We start from the raw sequence: 20,807 nt of genomic DNA, 5'->3' as shown, positions 1-20,807 counted from the left end.
TTAGCTGCATTTGGGGGCCCGGTAGCTCAGATGGTAGAGCACTGGACTTGTGATCGAGAGGTCGCAGGTTCGAATTCGGGCCGGGACGGACACGGGTCAACTTTATGTGCAGACCCAGAGACGGAAGCCATGTCCCACCCCCGTGTCATCACAATGGCACGTAAAAGACCTTGGTCATTCTGCCATAAGTGCAGGTGGCTGAATACACCTAAACACGCAGACACCTGGGTAGCGCGACTCCGTTGCTGCTAGCTTTCCACTGGGAGGAAGCGACCCGAATTTCCCAGCGATGGGACAATAAAGTAATGAAAAATGAAAAAAATGAAAATGAGTGTCGTTCGGGGGAAACCCCTTTTAATTGCTGTAGTGTACGTAGCCATCTTTCTTCTCTTCAGCATCTGCAGTATGTGTCTGCAGCCCGCACTCGTTGTTTCACAGTCAGACATCAACTGTGATTCCTCCATGTTCTGCATGTCAGCATGAAATCTCTCCCCCCACCACCTCCATGTTCTGCATGAGTGCATGTCAGCATGAAACCTCTCCCCCCACCACCCTCCTCATCCTGCATCTTACGTCAGTCTTTCGTAGTGCTTGGCATGATATTTCCCCGTCACGCATGGCTGGTCACAGTTACCCCTCGCGTTCACAGCAGTCACGCATGATTGGTTCACAGCAGTCACGCATGATTCTGACTGCATGCAGCCTGTCACACTCCAATGCTTTCAACCAGACAGGTCAGTTGCTTTTTCTTAAAAAAAATTGTCGTTCTGTTTAATGTTTATGGTTTTTATACGATTTTGTGGATTGTTTAAAAGTTTTCTTTTTTGGATTGTATAATGTTCTTTTTTCTATTTTACCCAAAAAATTTGTTTACTGTATTTTATTAGGTGGCTTTACACATTTCATGGCAAATAATGTTTTCTGATAACACCATGTTATACTTTTTTCCTTGCAAACTTATACCAGTTACAAAGAGCATAATTCATAAATATGTCACATTTGTCTGAGAGCTTGTGTACCTATACATCCTCCTGTATTTTTAACATTTTAGAATTCTGCAAATAGAAAGCATTGGAAAACGTCTGCTTGGCTTGTAAGAGTTAAGTGTAGGTTATTCCCTCTAGGGGTTTGCTTTTCATGCTTGTTGTGGCTAACTGGTTCACAACCTGCACATAACAAACTAACGCTTGTTGTGGCTAACTGTTTCAGAACCTGCACATAACAAACTAACGCTTGTTGTGGCTAACTGTTTCAGAACCTGCACATAACAAACTAACGCTTGTTGTGGCTAACTGTTTCAGAACCTGCACATAACAAACTAACGCTTGTTGTGGCTAACTGTTTCAGAACCTGCACATAACAAACTAACGCTTGTTGTGGCTAACTGGTTCACAACCTGCACATAACAAACTAACGCTTGTTGTGGCTAACTGTTTCAGAACCTGCACATAACAAACTAACGCTTGTTTTGATTAAACGTTAGCACCTGATTATGCATGATTTTCAAAGTGGTAAATGTAAAATAGATATTTTGTGGAAGGTTTAGAAAACATTATTTGCTTTGAAATGTGTAACTAATGATCAGTAACTAAAGAATTTGTATGATTTAACAAATACATTTATTTATTTATTTTGAAAGGAATTTTTTTTCATATTTATTTACATGAATGATATTTGAACTTGATATCTTTTCTTTAATTGATGTATAATTCTTTTCATTCATTATTCAAACGATGTTAAAGATAAATATTATCTTTGAATTTATAGACTTCAGAATCTGATATTCTTTTCGAACTTCTACTTTAGTCTATCAAGTCATAGAATTATTTTCTCTGATCAATCAGGCTTTTGAAATACTTCATTTCTTTCATTAACTCATAGGAAGTCAACAATGATGTTTTTCTGCTTGAAAAAAATATACCCTTATCTGTAGCTGAAAAAACACAATGTTTTTTTCCCTGGTAATTGTTTCGATTCTTTTAGACATAACTGATTTAATACAGCGGTACCGGCGATGTGTGGCCCCTCTGATGAGAGGACACCTCCCTTAAAAGGACACAGTCTGAGGTCCCTTTGTCTATTATCTCTACCAAAGTAAACCTGTCATGACAGGCCACCTGCAATGTAGGGACACTGCTGGTCCCTAGGGTGTCCTGTCATGGCAGGCACCACTGTAGCGGTAAAGTATAATGTTAGCATGAACACTAATGAGACTAAATCTCCCATTTTCAGACTACAACTGTAGCATGGCGCAAAACCAGGAGAGAGGGAAGGAGCAGCCAGCAGGTGACAAACTCCCCAGAGACGAACACGCAGCCTTTTCCTCCCGCTCCTCCACACTGCGCTACAAGCCCAACTCGGCCCGAGGAACTTCATCCCGGAAAGCCACGGGAGACACCCACTCACCAGAGCGCGCTCCCTTCACCAACACCGTGACCCCTGTTCACTCAAGGTCATCCTCGGCAAGGTCATCGTCTCCTACCGGTGACCCTTCCTCAGTCTTGTTGCCCGTTGAGCCAGAAAAATCCAAACCGAAGAAAAAGGCCAAGAAAGCCAAGAAAGCCAGACAGCCAGAGCTGGAGCCTGACAACAAAGGCACGACGTCTTCCAGCAACAAGGCGGAAGCCGCCAACATGCCTGACACCAAGCCAGGTGACGAGGAAAAGGGGGACAACTCTGAGCAAGAAGCGGAATGGGAGCACAAGGCCACCAAAGGGAAAGCAGTCGTCAAGGTGACGGAGGAAGCAGACACAGCTGACGAGGTGTCAGACATCGAGTCAGAAGTTGTCTCCCCTCGTAGACTGGAGACGACGGTAGCGCTGGACCTGGAGCACGTGTCAGGCCCGGACTACGGCGTCAGTCCGCGGAGCCCCAGGAAACTCAGCAGTCCCAGAGACAGCTCCAGGAACACAGCGAGTCCCAGAAGCCCACGACGTCACGCGGGCCACACGCTGGCTGACGTCACTGAGGAGAACGAGGGGAACGGAGACGAGGAGAAGACCCAGGAGCCAATCAGCCGGGGGCAAGAGAACCGCAAGGCAGGCAGCAAGGGCGACAACTCTGGCAGCCAGGAGTGGCGGGGAGAGGAGGAAGCTGAAGCGAGCTACTTCAAAACATCGCCTCGCCCGGAGAAGGAGCGCAGTAAGGGAGTGTGGAACGACAGTCGCGCTGGGTCCAAGCTGCACCCCAACACCACGGTGACCAAGTCGCCTCGTACACCCAGAACCCCCCACTCCCCTTACTCCCCTCACTCCCACACTGTGCAAGGGATGGAGCTGTCACAGTCCTCCTCCTCTACAGAGGACGGTAGTTACGCGAGCAGCAGCAGCAGTTCAACTGGAAGCAACACGGAGACGTACTCCAGGCTGGCACAGGGCGAGGAGAGAGCGTCTTTCTACGAGGAGGCGGGGTCAGCGCTGAACGGCTACACTCTGAACAGAGACAGGAAGGACAAGATCATCAAGAGACCCAAGACCAACAAGTCGTCCTCGGCACGAGCAGAGGGAAGAGCTCAGAAGAAGAAAGGGGAGAGAGCTCAGAAGAAGCAAGGGGAGAGAGCTCAGAAGAAGAAAGGGGAGAGAGAGGGGGAAGGAAAGCATGTGGTAGAGGTGGAGCGCCCCATGAAGATCCCGTTGGTCTCCACGAAGCAGCCCGCCAAGAATCAGCTAGAGATGCTGGAAGGAACGGAGCCGAGCAGCACAGAGTTCCTGCAGGACAACATCTACGTGCTCCAAGGCACGGGGAACAAACACGCTACTGAAGAGATGGGCAAAGCTGAAGACGCTGCGAGAAAGGAAGAAAGCAAAACAGTAGAATCAAAGTCGGAGAGGAAAGAAGAAAGCTACACAGCTATTCCAGACTCGTCTGCAGGGGACAAGAGAGAGGACAAGAGAGAGGAGGGCCCGGGGCCCGTGGAGGACATGGCCACCATCGTCTTCAGCCCCACCACAATGCCAGCAACAACAGCACCACCAGCAGCAGCAGCAGCAGCCAGCCCTCTGCACAGAACGGCCAGCAACGAGTCTGCAGGAGCGCACGAGAGAGGTGTTGACGACTTTGACGCCCATAGCTGCATCTCGGAAGAGCCGGAAAGTGCCGAGCGCAGGGCGACCAGTGACGTCGTGTCCTACACACCCACCAGCGTGACCAAGACAGAAGTTGCCATCGTGTGTTCCGGACCAGACTCGCCGCCAGGCAGTGACGATGCTGACGGTGGGGCCAAGGACATCACTATTGCCAAGGTCAGGAGGTTGTCGGCTGAGCTCGGCAGGGAAGCCGAGAAGATCGTCCTGTCTCAGATACGCAAGTTGTCAGGAGAGCAGGAAGAGACGGGGACACACATGCGAAGGTCACTGTCAGGGGGCGATCTGGAGGACAACAGCAGGTCATCTCCCAGGCAACGGAACCTGTCGGGTGACCTTGAATCGGGAGAGGTCAGTCCAGGAGGGCAGCACACAGCAGCGGGACGACATGGGTCCAGCCTGGTTGTTCCTGTGGACACGGAGGCCCTGCAGCTGTCCGACAGGTGGGTCACAGAGGGAGACTTGTCCGGGAAACCGGACGAAGACGGCATCAGGGTAAATGCTGCGGAAGATACGTCCGATGTTTTTGCCGACAAGAAGGAAAGTTTCAATACCAGCAAGCTGGACGTCAACACAAACACCAGCTCTCCCAGACCCAACACTGCCTCCCCCTCTAACACACCACGCGACGAAAAGTACGATGACGACTTCGACAAAAGCTCCTCTGACTCCTCATCCTCCTCTTCCTCCTCTTCCTCTTCTTCATCTTCAGACACAAGCGGCGATTCAGAACCACCCTGCACCAAGTCCAATTCATCCGCCACAAAGCACGTGATTACATCCGACCAATCAGAGGATAGAAATTGCTCCCCACCTGATGTGAGCTCCCCCATCCCAGCCACCCCGGAGGAGATGGCGCTGAAACAGGAGGAGATGCGAGCAGGACAGTCCACCCCCCTGCCCCGCAAGAAATCCCTCAATGACGAGCAGCTGGAGGCCTTGAAGCAAGAGGTACAGCGTGACGTCGCACGCCCGCACGAATCCGTCATTAATGTAAACGTCACTCTGCCGACGTCAGACCCCACGGATCTCTACGTCATCCAGGAATCTGAAAATGAAACGTCTGACATCGACAGGAGCGGTGCATCGGGCAAGAAAGAGAGCGTATTTGCCAATCCCCAGCCAGAAACGTCACAAGGGAAGAATGCAAATCACGACGATAATATTGATGTCAAGACTTTTGTTGACCCTCCACCAACAATTCTCGTCACATATCCGGAAGACGACAGCGTTAGCAGTCAAGACAACGATAACAGCAAAGCCAGAGAGGCTGACAAAGCCAGAGAGGCTGACAAAGAAAACAACACCGACAAAGACAACGAAGATACTGCACCAAGTGTTACAGATAGAAACAACGAAGATACTGCACCAAGTGTTACAGACAGAGACAATGAAACAGAAAAGACCGAAGATTTCCAAAAAGAAAACGATGTCGATGAACGAAAAAACGCCGACAAAACAAACGGTGTCGAAGACAAAGACCAAACTACAGAGAATGAAACAGGGAACAGCACTAACCAGGAAAATAAGAAAACCGTCCACATTGATCAAGTAAATGCTGACGTCACGCAACACAGCACTGGAGAAGCAAATACTGTTGATGACGCTGAAGACATCCGGAAAACAAATGATATAAATGAGACAAACGATGACGAAGCAGCTGACGTCACTCACAACACAGACTGTGGGGAAGAAGTAAATGTCAGTGACAAAGCCAAAGATTTGGACAAGGCAGATAACGCTGACAACGCAAGTGTCCCAGTAAGCCCGGGCAACGTTGAAAACGTCGACACAACTTACAAACCCGACAACACCGACCAAGTCCTGAACGCTGACAAAGACGAAGATATTAAAAAACCCGAGGAAACAGAAAAACCTGATGACATTAAAAAACTAATGGACACTGATCAAACCAAGGCAATCGACAAAGCGGACGGCACAGCCACAGAAAATCTGACCGCACAAAGGTTTGAGGTCAAGGAAATGATCGGGGTGACTGACGTCATGAAGGAAAGTGAGCAATCTGCTCCAGACTCCAACACAAGCAAAGAACATGTCAGCAACAATGAAAACACAAAGAGCAATACAGACCGTAATACAGACAGCAATACAGACAGCAATACAGACAGCAATACAGACAGCAATACAGACAGCAATAGACCCTATCGGTATTCCAAGCTCTCGTAATCTCTCGCAAACTTCAGAGCATAGCAAAGCATGCGGTACAGCGATCTCGTGCGAGCTGCACAAGCCAAGGTTCGAAGTTCTCGCGATGTTCAATTCATAACAAAGAGCGTGTCTCGCGAGAGCTGCTCAGATACCGAAAAGGTCTATACAGACCGTAATCACGAGCCCAGTAATCACGAGCCCAGTAATCACGAGCCCTTCCCCGTCGCTGCTGTCTACGTTGACCGCCCTAAACGTTCTAGGCACGAGCCGGTCCCTGAGCAATAACGAGGAAATGGAGAAAGCGGAGACCAAAGAGAAAGGTTCCACGCACACCATTGACGCATATAGCTTTCATGACGTCAAGGACAACATTGACGCAGATAGCATTCATGACGTCAAGGACAACATTGGCGCAGATAGCTTTCATGACGTCAAGGACAAGTGACATTGGCGCAGATAGCTTTCATGACGTCAAGGACAACATTAACGCAGATAACTTTCATGACGTCAAAATCACTGGCGAATTATGTCCAAATGGAGATGTTGCCAAAATTGTGGAAGCCATCGAAGATGAGGAGAAAGGAAAGGGAGTTCACTCCGTTCCGTCAAGCGTCCTTTGGTCAACTGTTTTTTTTTTTTACCAAGGACGTTTGTATTGTGTTCAGTCTGTTCTCTTTGGATTGATCGTGAACACAGATTGTAACGAGACAGTGGAGGCTGTAAACAAGGGAGGCTACACATGTGTATTTCATTTTATTTTTCTTTGGCATCGTGAACAAATTAACTCTTTGAACACGCGATTATTTTCATCATTTTTTGACGATTTTTGTGTGTTTTCTTGACCGTGATTTGTAGACGAAATGATATCCTATATTTTACAGAAGCTTGGTATGCATAATTAATTTTTGGTAAAATGTTTGCAGATGTATAATGAATTTGTGCATGTGTTTATGTTTGCACTGAGACTTGTGAATATTGCAAAGCCGTGTGATTGTAGTTTTGTTATTATATATATCTTCATGAACTCGAACATTGTTTTGTCTTGTTACCATTATATGAAATTCTTTCATGGAGTTGAGTTTCATCTTTGGCTGGAGTATGAAAACTGAAGGAGTTGTTCTTTGCTTTCTTACCGCATAATAACTTTGTTGACTGGTTTTTATGACAAAAATAATTGTTGGTTTCATTATAACCACTAAATCGTATCTGAATATAGAGGGACATTATTGAAGGCTGCCATTTTTTATTGCCTCTATTTTAAAGAAGATAAAGCACTTAGTTTTTTTTTTTACTTGATCATTTATATGTGATACATTCTGTGAAGTTTATAGAATCACATCGGGTTTTTTACTGAAAGGTTGAGCTTACAATTTATATTTAAGAGGCGTTGGGTTTGCGAACAATGTTTCATGGAAATTGTTTACAAACATCAGAACTCTTATTGATACCTAGCGGGTATTTTTGGGTGATATAGTTGTACTTTAAAGAACAGTATGCTGCTAGCTGTTGTTGGTTCACGCAACGTCTTTTCGTATCTTGAGATATTTGTTGTTTGTTGGGCATATGTGATGAGAGATAAGTAATAAACATTGTTATCAGTCATTTTCGTTTCTATCTTTTACTTTTTGTGTGCAAACTTTGCAACACAGCTACGTGCAGACACACTAACACGCTCGCAACGAAAATATGTAGAGCTGTCCGTCTGTCTGTCTGATCATGGGTGTCTGTCTATCTGTCTGTCTGTCTGATTGTCCGTCCGTCCGTCTCTCTCTCTCTCTCTCTCTCTCTCTCTCTCTCTCTCTCTCTCTCTCTGTCCCCCTCTCTCTCTCTCTCTCTCTCTCTCTCTCTCTCTCTCTCTCTCGTCTGGTGAACACGAGCTCAGCGCGGCTTGACACGAAAATTTCTTGTCTCGAATAATTTGCTTTCATTTGATTAATTAGACAGTTTCTTAAGCTTTTGCAACCATGGCAATTGGCATAGAAGCTTACCGATGTGCAATAGGAAGATTCAGTGCAGTATTGGTGTGTTTGTTGCAAAAAAAGGTGACAAAAGCCCTACGAAAAGCCCGTGCAAGTGACGCGACAGTGGACTATGTGTACAGTGGCAGAGAGATCGCTGTGTTTTTCACCTGGATTACGCTGTCAGCGGTGTTGCTCTTCTGTGCTCCATACTGTGTGCATATGATGTTTTGTGAGGACATTTTCACAACAAGGTACTGCATTTATGATACTCCCAACTCACTGTCATTTGACTCTGCTTTGTTTTGTGCTGTGCAAAGAAAAGACTACCGCCTTGACTTCGCGATGTCGTCTTTCGCTACCCGGTCGGTCAGTGACATGTCAAACAACATTCTGCTTTCCTCTCACCCTTCCCCTAATGGGAGATTTCTCTTGTTACTTTGTGGTGATATTGAGTCAAACCCAGGCCCTCCCAGTGCCGTGGAACTGGCTGTCCAAAACATGGAAGCTAAAATGGAAGATCAAACAACTACTATTGAGAGACAGTTTACAGCTCTGACAGAAATGATGAAAACGACCACAGTGCAACTAAACCAACAACTTGCAAACAAATTCGACAGTGTTGAGCTCAGCATTAGTCAAGGTAACAGTCAGCTACAACAGCAGCTTGTTGGGATTAAAGGGCAACTCTCAGCAATTGAAACAGTGGCTCGCCGAAACGAACAACGAGTACAGGCGCTGGAAAATGAGCATGGTTTTATGAACAGTCGCATGCAGAAAGTAGAGGAAGAAATTGAGAGGCAAGACAGATTCTCAAGGCGCTCTAATGTAAAGTTGCTTGGACTCAGGGAAGAAGGTGGAGAAAACTATGACAGATGTGCAACAAGAGTGATTGACATATTGCAGAGATATTTTCCTCACAAGAATTGGGATGAATCGGACATTGAAAAAGCCCACCGCCTAGGTCCCTCTCCAAGCATCACGGGGCGTCCCAGGCCAGTTATCATCAAGTTCCAGTCATGGAAGGATGCGATGATCGTCATGAAGGACAAAGAGGGAAAGAACAGGATGAAGAACGACGATGGTTTGCGTGTGGCAACAGACCTGACCCAGCACCAGAGGGACACCATTTCTTACTGGAGGGAGCAAGGAAAGCATGCTTACTTTGCCAGAGGGAAGTTGGTTGTGGAAGAAAGGAGACACTATTATCGTGATTCAAACGAAAACACTTACACTTCCCAGTCCCATTCTCAGTTCGCCCGAAACCGTCCCCGAAACTCCCAGTTCCCACCCCTACACAACCACGAGCACCCCATGGATTATCCCAAGGAAACAAGGAGCGACGCAAGACAAAACCGGGCATCGTATGCGACCATGGCAGCAACGTCGCGCCGCTCGGACGACGCCCCGCCCACTGTGCATAAAGACGAAGACGACGACGATGACGACATCAGCACCATAGGCGACGACAAGATGGAGGACGCTGTGTCAGAAGCTGGGCTGTCTGACGCCGGGCATCACCAAGAGGGGGAAACTGCTGCTTCAACGACCAGCGTGCCACCTCTGAGCAACACGGGCAGCCCCGGGAGTCTGCCGCCTCTCCGAGGAATGGGCCGAGGTACCCCCATCTCTTCTCCTCACTACGAAGCTTCTGCTATTGCTTCCGGTGGAAGCAGTGGGAGTAGAGGGAGGGGCAGGGGCAGGAACCACAGCGCCCAGCAGTCCAGAGAGCAGACGACCCCTATGCAGACCAGGAACCGGTCCCAGACCTCTGCCCCTCCCTCCTCCCGCCAGCAGACTCTACTGGACAACTGGAACGGCAAACGCAGGTAGGGGTTAGGCCGAGGCCCTTCCGCACATCCATCAGCATCTCAGGTATGCCAGGAACCCACACAGCGCACTCACATCCCTGATGTGCCTTGCGCTAATGCTACCACCACACACTCTAAAACAACGTTATCGTTGGCTACGCTTAATGTCGAAGGCATCTGGAACTTTTTGAGAGATACAGATATCACAACCTTGTTAAAGTACGACATTCTCCTTTTCACGGAAACATTTAGTGAACTGGTACCGAACTCGTTATTACAGTGTCAATCCCATGTAATTTTCCCATCCCCAGCTGTAAAAGTGTCAGACAGTATTCATGCGCGGCGATCGGGGGGAATTATGTTTCTAGTGAGAAAGGAGTTGTGTAAGTACATTAAGCAGATTGAGATAGAAACGGATAATATTATTGTGTTGAAGTTGTCTCACCATGTCTTGGGGATCGACACTGACTGTTTGCTAATCGGTGCTTATCTCCCACCAGAATCAGCCCCATATTACGAAGAGACAGATATATATAATGGTGTTTCACTTCTTGAAGATAGTCTTTTAGAAGCTGTGAGGGAATGTGGAGATCTGCCAATGATAATTTGTGGTGATTTGAACTCAAGAACTGCATCTCTGAACGTTAAAAACACAGACCCGATTGCTGATCTTTCCGACATTACTGCCCGCGTCAGTGACATTGATGACCTTAAGATGCCGAGAGTTTCCATGGACAAAGTTGTGAATGCGTTTGGCCGATACCTTCTTAACATTTGCGAAGAATTTGGTCTAGTGATTCTGAATGGATTACAGAAAGCAGGCTTCCCTGGAAATTTCACATACATATCACAAAGTGGCAGCAGCGTTATTGATTATTTTATTGTTTCTCAAAAATTACGTTCACTTTGCGAACATTTAAAAGTTGTGCCCATGGTTGAGACCAAACATTTATTGGTGGAATTGTTTATTGCCACTAAGAATGGCGTGTGTTACCCCAAAACCCATGGTAAACAATATTCTTGTTCGAAATACCAATGGAACGAAGAGAAATGTGCAGAGTTTCACTGTCACATGCAGAGCGACCATGTTAAAGGTATTATTGAAGAAGCAACGGTGCTCATTGATATTGATGTCAACCAGTCGCTTGCAAAGTTTAATGAAAGTTTGTTTTATGCTGGAGAATGCATGAGAAAGGTTATATTTGTCGGCTCAGAAAAAAGAAGAATTTGGTTTGATCTTGAATGTAGGCAGAGCCGTCAAGTTGTTTGGCAACTCCTTCGCAGGGCTAGCCATTCGGACGAAGATGAAGACAGATTGCAGTATTCTCAGAAGCGCAGAGAATATAAAGAGTTGTTGAGGCAAAAAAAGGAATTATATAAAGATTCTGTGGTTGAGTCATTGCATGCAAATTTAAAGGACCCTAACAAGTTTTGGGAAACAGTCCGTTCAGTGCGACCATCTCTTGGTGGACAATGCAACATATCGATGGAACAGTGGTATGAGCATTTTCGTGATGTTTTTGGTACCGCACCACCTGCGGAAACAAATACCCCAGGTAATGAAGGTGATCAAAGTTTTGAGCAAGGAGAGCTGAGAAATTGTGACTCTTTAAACCAATTGATCACACTTGATGAGGTAATGCGTGCAGCCCGGGCGCTAAAAAATGGAAAGGCAGCTGGCCCAGATGGGTTGATTAACGAGTTTTATAAGAATGGTATTGATATACTTTTGCCTTTTTTGACCAATTTTTTTAATCATTTATTTGACAACGGTTTGTTTCCCGATGAATGGTCACACTCGATTTTGCACCCAATTCATAAGAAAGGAGATATTGATTCACCGGATAATTATAGAGGTGTTTCGTTGTTGAATGTATGCAGCAAATGATATAGTTTTATTTTGAATAAACGTATTTCTGATTGGATAGAAGAGAACGAAGTTGTTGGGGAGGAGCAAGCTGGTTTTCGCCAAGATCACTCTACAGTAGATCACATATTTACACTGTTTGGAACCGTACAGAAACAGTTGTTGAGACATAGAAAACTGTATGCAGCCTTTATAGATTTTCGGAAAGCGTTTGACTCTGTTCACAGGGATAAACTATGGAAAGTACTGGATCAGAATGGCATGAGTGGAAAGATTGTTTTAGCCCTTAAAAGTATGTATACGACAGTGAAAACGTGTGTTCGAGCAGGAGGTGAACTTTCAGATGTATTCATGTGTCCAGTCGGCCTAAAACAGGGTGAAAACTGCTCACCGATTTTGTTCTCATTGTTTATTAACGAATTAACCAAAGACATTATGGCAAATGGAAGACACGGTATTCAATTGTCACCGGATTTAGTCGAATTATTGATTTTGTTGTTTGCGGATGATGTGGTTTTAATCTCTGATAGTGTCATCGGTTTGCAAAACCAGCTAAATGTTTTATTGACCACCTCAAAGAAGCTTCAGGTAGTCGTAAATATGGCTAAATCGAACATAGTTGTGTTTAGAAACGGTGGTCATCTAGCATTACGAGAAAAATGGTTCTTTGGTGATAGTGAAGTGAAAGTTGTAAACATGTATAAATATTTAGGAGTCTATATGTCCACAAGAATCTCTTTCTCCCACACTCTAAACGACCTTGCTGATCGCGCGAGAAAGGGAGTATCAGCTATCCTCAAACTTCTTTGGAGTATTGGGGAATATTCTCCTGATACATTTTTTAAACTGTTTGACAGTCAAATACAACCGATCTTGACGTACGGTTCGGAGGTCTGGGGACTCTCTGCTGATCAACAAATTGTTGAAAGAGTACATTTGTCTGCCATTAAAAGGTTTGTCGGTGTCCATTCGAAGTCACCAAGGCATATAGTTTACGGTGAAACAGGACGTTATCCTCTGTTTGTGGTGACGCACATAAAGTGTATGAAGTTTTGGCTTCGATTAACTCGGATGGATGGCAACAGGTACCCCAAGAAAGTGTATAATATGCTACTGTCTATACAAAGGCAAAATTACACGACATGGGCTTGTAACGTTCGTAATGTTTTGTACAAGTATGGATTTGGTGAAGTGTGGGAAGCACAAGGTGTTGGTGATATTTCCACGTTTGTAAGAGAATTTCGCCAAAGACTTGTCGATTGCTTTAGACAGGATTGGCATAGTTCCCTTGAATCACACGTTTTTTATAATGTGTATTCGTTATTTAAGCAGTCCTTGTGTATGAGTGGTTATTTGTATCAGATAAGAAATGTTCATTTGAGAAGAATGTTAGCACGTTTCAGATTTGGTATGTCACCCTTAAATAACCACTATTTACAGTATAAACCCAATGTGAATAACGTAGACAGATTTTGCCCTTTGTGCTCAGATGATACACTGGAGACGGAAGTACATTTTTTACTTGTTTGTCCCGCATATAATGAGATCAGAGTTGAATTAATAGCCTCAAAGTATTATCGGAACCCATCCATGTTTAGAATGTGCCAATTACTATCCTCAACAAATGGCCAAGTGGTAAGACAGTTAGCAACGTATATTTACAAAGCACTACGATTTCGCACTGATTCTCTGGAAAATGCTCAGTTGCAAGATGCAGGTCCATAATGTTGCTTTTTCTGCTTATTTTAACCATTGTTCGCTTGTATAATGTGTCACCAGTCTTGTTATGGGCCGGAGGCCTAACAAATAAAATTTCCGACTCCGACTCCGACTCTCTCTCTCTCTCTCTCTCTCTCTCTCTCTCTGTCCCCCTCTCTCTCTCTCTGTCTCCCTCTCTCTCTCTCTCTGTCTCCCTCTCTCTCTCTGCTTTTATGAAGACAACTGTGTACACAGCATGTACAAACAAACAAAAACATGTTGGATTTCTCAAAGCGACAAAATGATAAATATTTCCATTAAAATATCTGTCTCAATAATTTCAACATTTACCAACCAGCAACAAGCATGGCAACTAACACACACACACACACACACACACACACACACACACACACACACACACACACACACACACACACACACACACACACACACACATATTTGTGTTTCGGAACACTGGATTAGCGCACACAGTTTGCTGCACAGAACAAAGTGAAGTAGGGGACGAGATAACAAAGTGAAGTAGGGGACGAGATAACAAAGTGAAGTAGGGGACGAGATAACAAAGTGAAGTAGTAGGGGACGAGATAACAAAGTGAAGTAGGGGACGAGATAACAAAGTGAAGTAGGGGACGAGATAACAAAGTGAAGTAGGAGACGAGATAACAAAGTGAAGTAGGGGACGAGATAACAAAGTGAAGTAGGGGACGAGATTGAGCCGCCGCCACAACCAAGACACTCCACACCTTGGAACCCCTGTTTTGCAATTGGATTATTCTCAAAGAAATGTATTTTTAGTTAAAAATAGTGAACTCCACATAGCATTCAAACATAAAAAATACTGGGTCGACTTCGGGATGCGCTTGTGAGAAAAAAAAGCCTAGGAACTTTTTTGATCGTATTTATTTTCAACGACCGTACTAATCTTTTTTGTTTTTTTAGATGATAAAGCGTAGGGGAAAGGCTCCTAATATGGACCACCTCCGGTTCTGACAAACTAACGGCGCTAGAGCGCTCAAAACAATTTCATTCGCTGTATTCCCCCTTTCTGGATAACTTGCACATGTCAAAACAGTTGCAGATACACAAACCTCAAAACCGTTAGGCTTTTTCTCTTTTTTTCACTTTTGGCAGCATTCACTCTAAATTTGCCGCCTAAAACGGACTCGTTTCTGTCCACAGCCAAAGCTTTTAACACACAAAAATTGCTATATATGACAGCTCAGACCGTATTTGTTACATTTAAGCAGTGTTGACCCCGAGTTTCTACTGCAAACAAAAAATAATAGCAAAATCTCAAAGTTGTGTTTGTCCCCTAATATGGACCACCTTCAACAAATCGAAGAAAATAAAAGCTAAAGGCTATTTTCATTAATTCATAAAGAAGCATGCTGAAAATAACCTATAACTATCCCTCGAGATTTCCAAAAAATATAACAAATAGTGTTCTTTTCGTGGAAGTTGATAATTTCACATATTTTCACTCTGTTTTTGATAAGTTTCTTTAGTTTCGTGGTGTGCTTCAAATAATGCTCTGATCAACCCGAAACAGATAAATCTAAAGCATATTTTGATTGGTCTGACTTGCACACATGCTATTTTGAAGTATAGGGGGCTTTTTACAGTGATTCGCGAAGGCCGCTTCACTGGTCCATATTGGGCGCCCAGGCTCCTAATATGGACCATATGTGAATGTTTCTGTATTTAATTGTCGCTGAATGTCTACCAGAGCTATTTCACTCTAACTAGGTCCAACGGTTAACCCAAGAGAGAAGGACTACCAAACACAAAATGAAACTTCTTCGCAAGAAAACAAGCTAGTTATCGGCATGAAACAAAAAGTGGTCCATATTAGGAGCCCTTCCCCTACAACATACAGCAAAATCGTAGTGGTTCCCAGGTCTGACGCTTCTAGTCAATCACAAACAAGCAATAGAATTGAGCGAGTAGAACAAAAGAGAGAAGAGAAGAAAAACTGACGATGTGCCAAATGTATTGACTCGTCAACATTACCCAGACTACTTGAGACATTGTACTTTGCGTCACGCAAATTCTACCCTTGTTTAACGGAGTTTACTGAGAAGAAATGATTGCGTCCACCAAAAGTTGTCACGAGAATAGGCCGCAGGGAAACGCATGTTGCAGATGTTAGCAATGCTATTTTCCAATGTCCGTTTGTTTTTTCTGACCTTGTGTGTATCATCATCATCATCATCATCATCATCATCATCATCATCATCATCATCATCATCATCATCATCATCATCATCATCGTCGTCGTCTTTGTCATCTACATCAACATCAGCATCAGTCCTTCTGTTATATAATTGATGATGCGGAAAAGATATAATTCCACAGCGACTGAGAAGCATTCACACGCTCTCCTCGGATTCTAGACTACATTCCTTGTCTTGCCTTACCTTGCCTTGCCTGGCCTGGCCTTGCTTTGTCTTGTCTTGCCTGGCCTTGCCTTGTCTTGCCTGGCCTTGCCTGGCCTTGTCTGGCCTTGCCTTGCCTTGTCTTGCCTTGACTCGCCTTGACTCGCCTTGCCTGGCCTTGACTTGCCTTGACTCGCCTTGCCTGGCCTTGACTCGCCTTGCCCTGACTCGCCTTGACTCGCCTTGCCCTGACTCGCCTTGACTCGCCTTGCCCTGACTCGCCTTGACTCGCCTTGCCCTGACTCGCCTTGACTCACCTTGCCCTGACTCGCCTTGCCCTGACTCGCCTCACGCCATCCTCAACCAATGCGCTTTCCGTGTGCAGGGGGAGACAACAATCAAGAAGCACGAGGGGAGGACAGCGAGGCGGTGTCCCCCTCCCCCCGGGCCTCCGATCAACGAGCCGTGCAGTCCCCCAGTCCCAGGTTCAAATCCCCGCGTGTCGAGGTCAACGGTACCGGCAGAGATGTGAGTGGGAATATCGCACTGGAGAGGGAGTGATGCACAATGAGGGGGGTGGGGGGGGGGGGGTAATAAGAGTGAGGATACATGTGTGTGTCGTGGTGTGGAGGTCATCGGTACCAGCAGAGATGTGAGTGGGAATGTCGCACTGGAGAGGGAGTGATCAAATCGAGGGAGCGAAAGAGACAGACAGAGAGGTGGAGAGAGAACGAGGGAGCGAAAGAGACAGACAGAGAGAACAAGAGAAAGAGAGGGAACAGTTCATGCAAATTAGATTTTTTTCTTGATTTAATGCTGTATACGTACTACATGTAAAGCTCCTCTTATGTTTTGTTTTATGTCAAGTTTATTTCATTGTTTCAGATTGACGACTATTCCTCTGATGGCGGCCAGGAGAACAAGGACAAGGTCGTCTCCATGGAAGGTGAGATAACTCAGTCTGACAAACCCACCTTTCATCTACACCCAAAACACAAAACAGGGAAACCCCCCTTCTAAGGCCTCAGAAGTATTAGACAATGAATTGTGTAAAGGGAGAGTGGGAAAACCAAGGTACACGTGCACAAGCTATGAAACAGTAAGGTCTAAAAGGGAGAATTCAAACAAAAGGTACACGAGTTTTGAACAGATCATCTGAGACAATCAGGTCTTATGTACACATAATGTCTTGAGAGGGACAGTGAGACAATCAGGTCTTATGTACTCTTGATGTCTTGAGAGGGACAGTGAGACAATCAGGTCTTATGTACACATAATGTCTTGGGAGGGACAGTGAGACAATCAGGTCTTATGTACACATAATGTCTTGGGAGGGACAGTGAGACAATCAGGTCTTATACATGTACACATGATGTCTTGAGAGGGACAGTGAGACAATCAGGTCTTATGTACTCTTGATGTCTTGAGAGGGACAGTGAGACAATCAGGTCTTATGTACTCTTGATGTCTTGAGAGGGACAGTGAGACAATCAGGTCTTATACATGTACACATGATGTCTTGAGAGCGACAGTGAGAAAATTAAGGTACATGTACAGAAGTTACGAGAAAACAAGGTCTAAGAATGGAGGGAGTCTTAAATTGGGGGGGGGGGGGGGGGGGTCTGAAAAGGGGGGTTCCACTGTACAAGAACAGAGAGAGTGTCAACATGGAGGGACATGTACAGGAAGTGTCAAAGCGAGGTCGTGACAGAGGGGTTCCACTGTGACCTGGAGGGTTTAGAGATTGACACAGAAGGGGTAACCAGGTGTGAAGCAGTGTATTTTCACATGTAACATTGCACTTACATGCTGCAAAGGCCTTGCACAAAGAACAGACATGCTGCACAAGACTCTCAGACATCGGGATGCTCGGAGACAGACAGAAAACCGTGTACCATTCGTTCCCCGACCAGCTGTAGCTTTCTTTTCCTGTGGTTGTGTTCGTATGACTCTTATTGCATGAGACACACACTTTTCCACTTCTTATCTTCTTTCCTTTTTTCTTGTTATGTCTTGCACGTGACGGCACACACACACACACACACACACACACACACACACACACACACACACGCACGCACGCACGCACGCACGCACGCACGCACACACACACACACACACACACATACACACACACGCGCGCACGCACGCACGCACGCACGCACGCACACACACACACACACACACACACACACACACACACACACACACACACACACACACACACACACACACACACACACACACACACACACACACACACACACACACACACACACACACACACACACACACACACACACACACACACACACACAGACACACACACACACACACGCACGCACGCACGCACACACAGAGTAACCCACAGACACACATATTGACCCATGCACATTGACCCGAGGGCACAGAGCAAAACGTTCATCGTGTGTGCTTGCCCCCATTCCTCCAGCTTGCGTCTAGTAGTCGTCTGTTCTTTCACCCGTCTGTCAACGGCCTCCACCCACACGCCCAGGCCGGGTACATGAACGTTTTTCTTCTCTGACAGATGTGGAAGCAGAAACGAAACCCATCGGTCGCCGTGGCTCCTCCTCCTCCTCCTCCTCTTCCCCCTCCTCCTCCTCTTCCGCCTCCGGCACCCCTCGAGCCCACGACAGCCAGCGACAGCGAGACGACAACGCCGTGGTCAGCATGGCAATCCTGGACAAGGAAGAGGACAAGAAGAAGGAACGCGAGAGGCAAGACGAGGCCAGACGGAGGGAGCGTGAAGAGCAGCTTCAACAGCAGCGAGAAGAGCGCGACAAGCGGCAGGAGGAGGCCCGACAGAGGGAAGAGCAGAGACGTCAGGAGTTACAGTACAGGGAACAGGAACGGCAGGAGGAGAGCCGGAAGCGAGAAGAGCAGAGAAAGCTGGCAGAGGAGAAGGAAAGACAGCGCCGCCAGGAAGAAGAAGAGAACCGACGAAAAGCCGCTTTGATGGAAGAGGACCCGGAGCTCAAAGACCAGGAGAGGATGAAAGCCCAGCGGCTCCGCGAAGCTCAGATCCTGGAAGAGCAGATCCAGAGAGAGGCCACGCGGCAGGAGGAGGAGCGAGCGCGAGAACAGCGGTTCAGGGAGGAGGAAGCGAGGCGTGTGGAACAGCGTGAGAGGGAGGAGGCAGACAGGGACAGGAGGCGACAGGAGCTGGAGGAGAGCATGTCACGCACCGGATCGTCCACCGCACGCAGCACTTCTTCCGCCGCCACCGGCTCCTCCGCTTCAACCTCCGCCTCCTCCAGCCCACAGACCACGCCGCGCAGAGCCCCTCAAACACAGGACGAGACGCAGACCCCGAGAGATGCCTCCCCGCAACGAGTCGACCCCTACCTCCTGGGAGCTAAGCCGCAAGAAGACCAACTCCCACCCAGACCCGTGTCGCCCTTCCCCGACGCTGCCGTCTACGTTGCGCGCCCCAAACGACACGAGCCGGTCCCTGAGCCCGCCGTGTACCAGCCTCGCTCCAGACCGACCCAGGAGGCAACATCCCCCGAACAGGCCCCCCGGGAAGAGGAGACAGAGCAGCAGGACACGTTCCGCAGCAGCGCCAGCGAGACGAACCCGTCGTCCAGCCAGTACTCCGCGTCCGACAGCGAGGAGGACGAGGAGCAGGAAGAGCTGGCCAGACCTAAAACAGCGGCCGGCGGGAGACTCCGTGACGGGAGACGCCTTTCTGACGAAGGTTGGTAGACCCGGCTACCCTGTGTCCGGTCAAGCGTGAACCATGTACATGTCCTAGATAGTTTTAAACTGTGGGAGAATGAGTCAGACAGACTTCAAACCCCATCATTATGTGAAGGATCCGAGAAACAAAGGGAAGTAAGCGCTGTAAAATATCTTAACATAGATCTAAAAATAGCACTCTGCCTCATTGTTTAAGACTAACCTGTGGAAAGTCGAACGGGAACCATGTACATACAATGCTTACATTTTGACCGAGGAAGAATGAGTAAGAAATACTTGACACTTTTTTTGGGAGATCAAGAACGCAGGTATACGTTTTCTTGCTAACGTCTTACAGATTCGGACTGGTTTAGTTTGGTTTGGTTTTGGGGTTTTAAACCAAACCAAACCAGTCCGAATCTGTAAGACGTTCGCAAGGAAACAGATTCGGACTGTGACTCTTAGCTTACTGTGACTCAATATTGGATCCTTATTTAGTTAGAAGAGAAAGGTAACTCAAACAGACCAACCAATGAGACCCATTTCCCTTTAAACGACGAGGAGTATATTGGGGTGCCAGTTTTGACACCCGGCTTACAAGCACTCATCGTCCAATGACAAAAAAATCAAGAAAATGAAATTTGATATAACGTGAACCCATTTGAAATTGTTAGGCTGGTGATAATGAAAGGAAGAGCCTTCTAAAGCAAAGTTCTTTCAATAGTAAGGTTGATGATAATGAAAGGAAGCATCTTCTAAAGCAAAGTTCTTTCAATAGTAAGGTTGGTGATAATGAAAGGAAGAGCCTTCTAAAACAAAGTTCTTTCAAGTGTAAGCTAGTTGATGATAATGAAAGGAAGAACCTTCTAAAACAAAGTTCTTTCAATTCTAAGCTGAACTACATGGACAGAGTAATACTGTCAAAAATTCGCAGTTGACGAAGGAATGATAATTTCACACATGATCAAAATATGCATTTATGATTTGAGTTTGTACATAACATGTATTTTCCTAATTTACGTAGTTTGCTTTGTACGAGCAATTACACATGCCTTGTTAAAAAGTGCACAACGATAACAAGAAATGAACTTTTGCCGTTTCCCTACACTTAGGAAACCTTTGCT

At 46.2% G+C, this 20,807-nt stretch overlaps 2 protein-coding genes across 6 annotated transcripts in view; both read left to right on the top strand.

Annotated features, from left to right (window-relative positions):
• Positions 1 to 20,807, top strand: part of LOC138980560 (glutamate-rich protein 3-like) — a 79,887-nt gene that overhangs the window by 42,212 nt on the left and 16,868 nt on the right. For all 5 annotated transcript variants that reach the window (XM_070353442.1, XM_070353444.1, XM_070353443.1 and 2 more), the window contains 3 exons: positions 16,370 to 16,512; positions 16,870 to 16,930; positions 18,533 to 19,702. In XM_070353442.1, the coding sequence (XP_070209543.1) occupies positions 16,370 to 16,512; positions 16,870 to 16,930; positions 18,533 to 19,702 (1,374 nt within the window). The remainder of the gene's footprint in view (positions 1 to 16,369; positions 16,513 to 16,869; positions 16,931 to 18,532; positions 19,703 to 20,807) is intronic.
• On the top strand, positions 334 to 7,853 carry LOC138980559 (enolase-phosphatase E1-like). Its single transcript, XM_070353441.1, has 2 exons — positions 334 to 734; positions 2,233 to 7,853. The coding sequence occupies exons 1-2, from the start codon at positions 506 to 508 to the stop codon at positions 6,267 to 6,269; spliced, it is 4,266 nt and encodes a 1,421-aa protein (XP_070209542.1). The 5' UTR covers positions 334 to 505; the 3' UTR covers positions 6,270 to 7,853.

The sequence above is a fragment of the Littorina saxatilis genome, linkage group LG11, assembly GCF_037325665.1.
Source record: "Littorina saxatilis isolate snail1 linkage group LG11, US_GU_Lsax_2.0, whole genome shotgun sequence".
Taxonomy (NCBI): Eukaryota; Metazoa; Mollusca; class Gastropoda; order Littorinimorpha; family Littorinidae; genus Littorina; species Littorina saxatilis.
This window is presented reverse-complemented; position numbering and strand designations above follow the sequence as displayed.